General features: G+C 42.5%; 1 protein-coding gene across 1 annotated transcript; it reads left to right on the forward strand.

The window, feature by feature from the left end:
* Positions 1–599: 599 nt before the first annotated feature.
* LOC132009723 (olfactory receptor-like protein OLF4) lies at positions 600–1,553 on the forward strand. The gene has a single exon (XM_059387753.1). The coding sequence runs from the start codon at positions 600–602 to the stop codon at positions 1,551–1,553; it is 954 nt and encodes a 317-aa protein (XP_059243736.1).
* Positions 1,554–1,849: the final 296 nt, after the last annotated feature.

The following is a 1,849-nucleotide window of genomic DNA, read 5'->3' on the forward strand; positions in this document are numbered from 1 at the left end:
TGAGCAGAGAGCCCTATCCTGGGCTCCATCCCAGGACCTTGCGATCATGTCAAAAGCAGATGCTTAATCAACTGAGCCACTCAGGCGCCCCAGGAAGGGATCCATTTCTATTGACAGAATTCCTTGGAAACAAATCAATGAAGTACAAGGAACAGCATGTGAATGAAGGACTCCTTGTGTCTTGAAGTCTCAGCTGCAGTGGGGAGACCATCTCATTCCTCAACAACCTAACACCACCTCTCATCACTCTCCCTCTTGCTCTTCTCCTGACGATAATGGGTCCATTTTCAGTACTGAATATCCCTCTGAAATAAGGGCCTTCCTCGGGGTCTTTTCACTGGATCTTTCTCCTGCAGGGCACACAAGTCTCCAGATAAACTCATGTCTTTCAAACAGACTTCCCTAAGGTCATCCTTCAAACGTCACCCTCTTTTAAGTCTTCCTGAGCTCCCATAAAGATAACACCCCATCTATTTTCATTTATGTCTGCTTTTTTCCCCACTGTCATTGTAATTATAGCATTTCCACCATGTTACTAATACCTACTTGTGTTAAAATTAAACATTCTTGTGCTATTTTCTAGTCATCACGACCACCACATGGGACCAGGCAATGACTCTCAAATTTCAGGATTGATTCTTTTGGGATTATCAAATAAACCAGAACTGCAGCCTCTCATTTTTGGGCTTTTCTTATCCATGTACCTGATCACTGTGTTTGGAAACTTGCTCATCATTCTGGTCATCTGCTCTGACTCCCACCTCCACAACCCCATGTATTTCTTCCTTGCCAACCTGTCCTTTGTAGACATCTGTTTTACTTCCACCACTGTCCCCAAGATGCTGATGAACATCCAGACTCAGAACAAAGAGATAACTTATGAAGGCTGCGTAAGCCAGATGTTTTTTTTCATACTCTTTGCAGGATTAGATTTCTTCCTCCTGACTGTGATGTCCTATGACCGTTTTGTGGCCATCTGCCACCCCCTGCACTACACAGTCACCATGAACCCCCAGGTCTGTGGACTATTGGTTCTGATGTGCTGGATCATAAGCATTCTGAACTCCTTGTCAGAAAGCTTAATGGTGTTGCGGCTGTCCTTCTGTACAGCCATGAAAATTCCCCACTTTTTCTGTGAACTCAATCAGATGATCCAACTTGCCTGTTCTAATACATTTATTAATAATATGATGGTGTTTTTTGCAGCTGTGCTGCTGGGTGTTGGTTCCCTGGCTGGGGTCCTTTACTCTTATTGCAAGATAATTTCTTCCGTATGTGGAAATTCATCAACTCAGGGCAAGTATAAAGCATTTTCCACCTGTGCATCTCACCTCTCAGTTGTCTCCTTATTTTATTGTACAAGCCTAGGAGTGTACCTTAGCTCTGCTGCTCCCCAGAGCTCCCATGCAAGTGCAGTAGCCTCGGTGATGTACACTGTGGTCACACCCATGCTGAACCCTTTCATCTACAGCCTGAGGAACAAAGACATAAAGAGGGCTCTGATTAGATTCTCTGGGATGGCAATGATGAAAGGGACAATTGTCCTGGGCTGAAGAATTTGCCATGATTGCAGGGTCTGAGGCCATAGAATCAGAGGTTGGATTTTTTATGCAGATTTTGGAAGCAGAACTTCCTTCTTTATTTCCTGTAATTTCTTTTTTGTTTGTCCTCTCATACAATGTATTTACTTACTTCATTAAACTTTGTATTATCTTTGATACCCAGGAGATTTTCCATTTGTCATTTTCTTACTCTCTCAAAGTTATTCTTAACATTGTATGTGATATATTTGGAAATTCTCACTGATTTCAAAGGACTAGATGGTTCTGCTAAGAATAATTTCTTCTCA

The sequence above is a fragment of the Mustela nigripes genome, chromosome 2, assembly GCF_022355385.1.
Source record: "Mustela nigripes isolate SB6536 chromosome 2, MUSNIG.SB6536, whole genome shotgun sequence".
NCBI lineage: Eukaryota > Metazoa > Chordata > Mammalia > Carnivora > Mustelidae > Mustela > Mustela nigripes.

Excerpts from the sequence above, each read along its gene's own strand:
- LOC132009723 (XM_059387753.1), top strand. The coding sequence starts at position 600 with ATGGGACCAGGCAATGACTCTCAAATTTCAGGATTGATTCTTTTGGGA.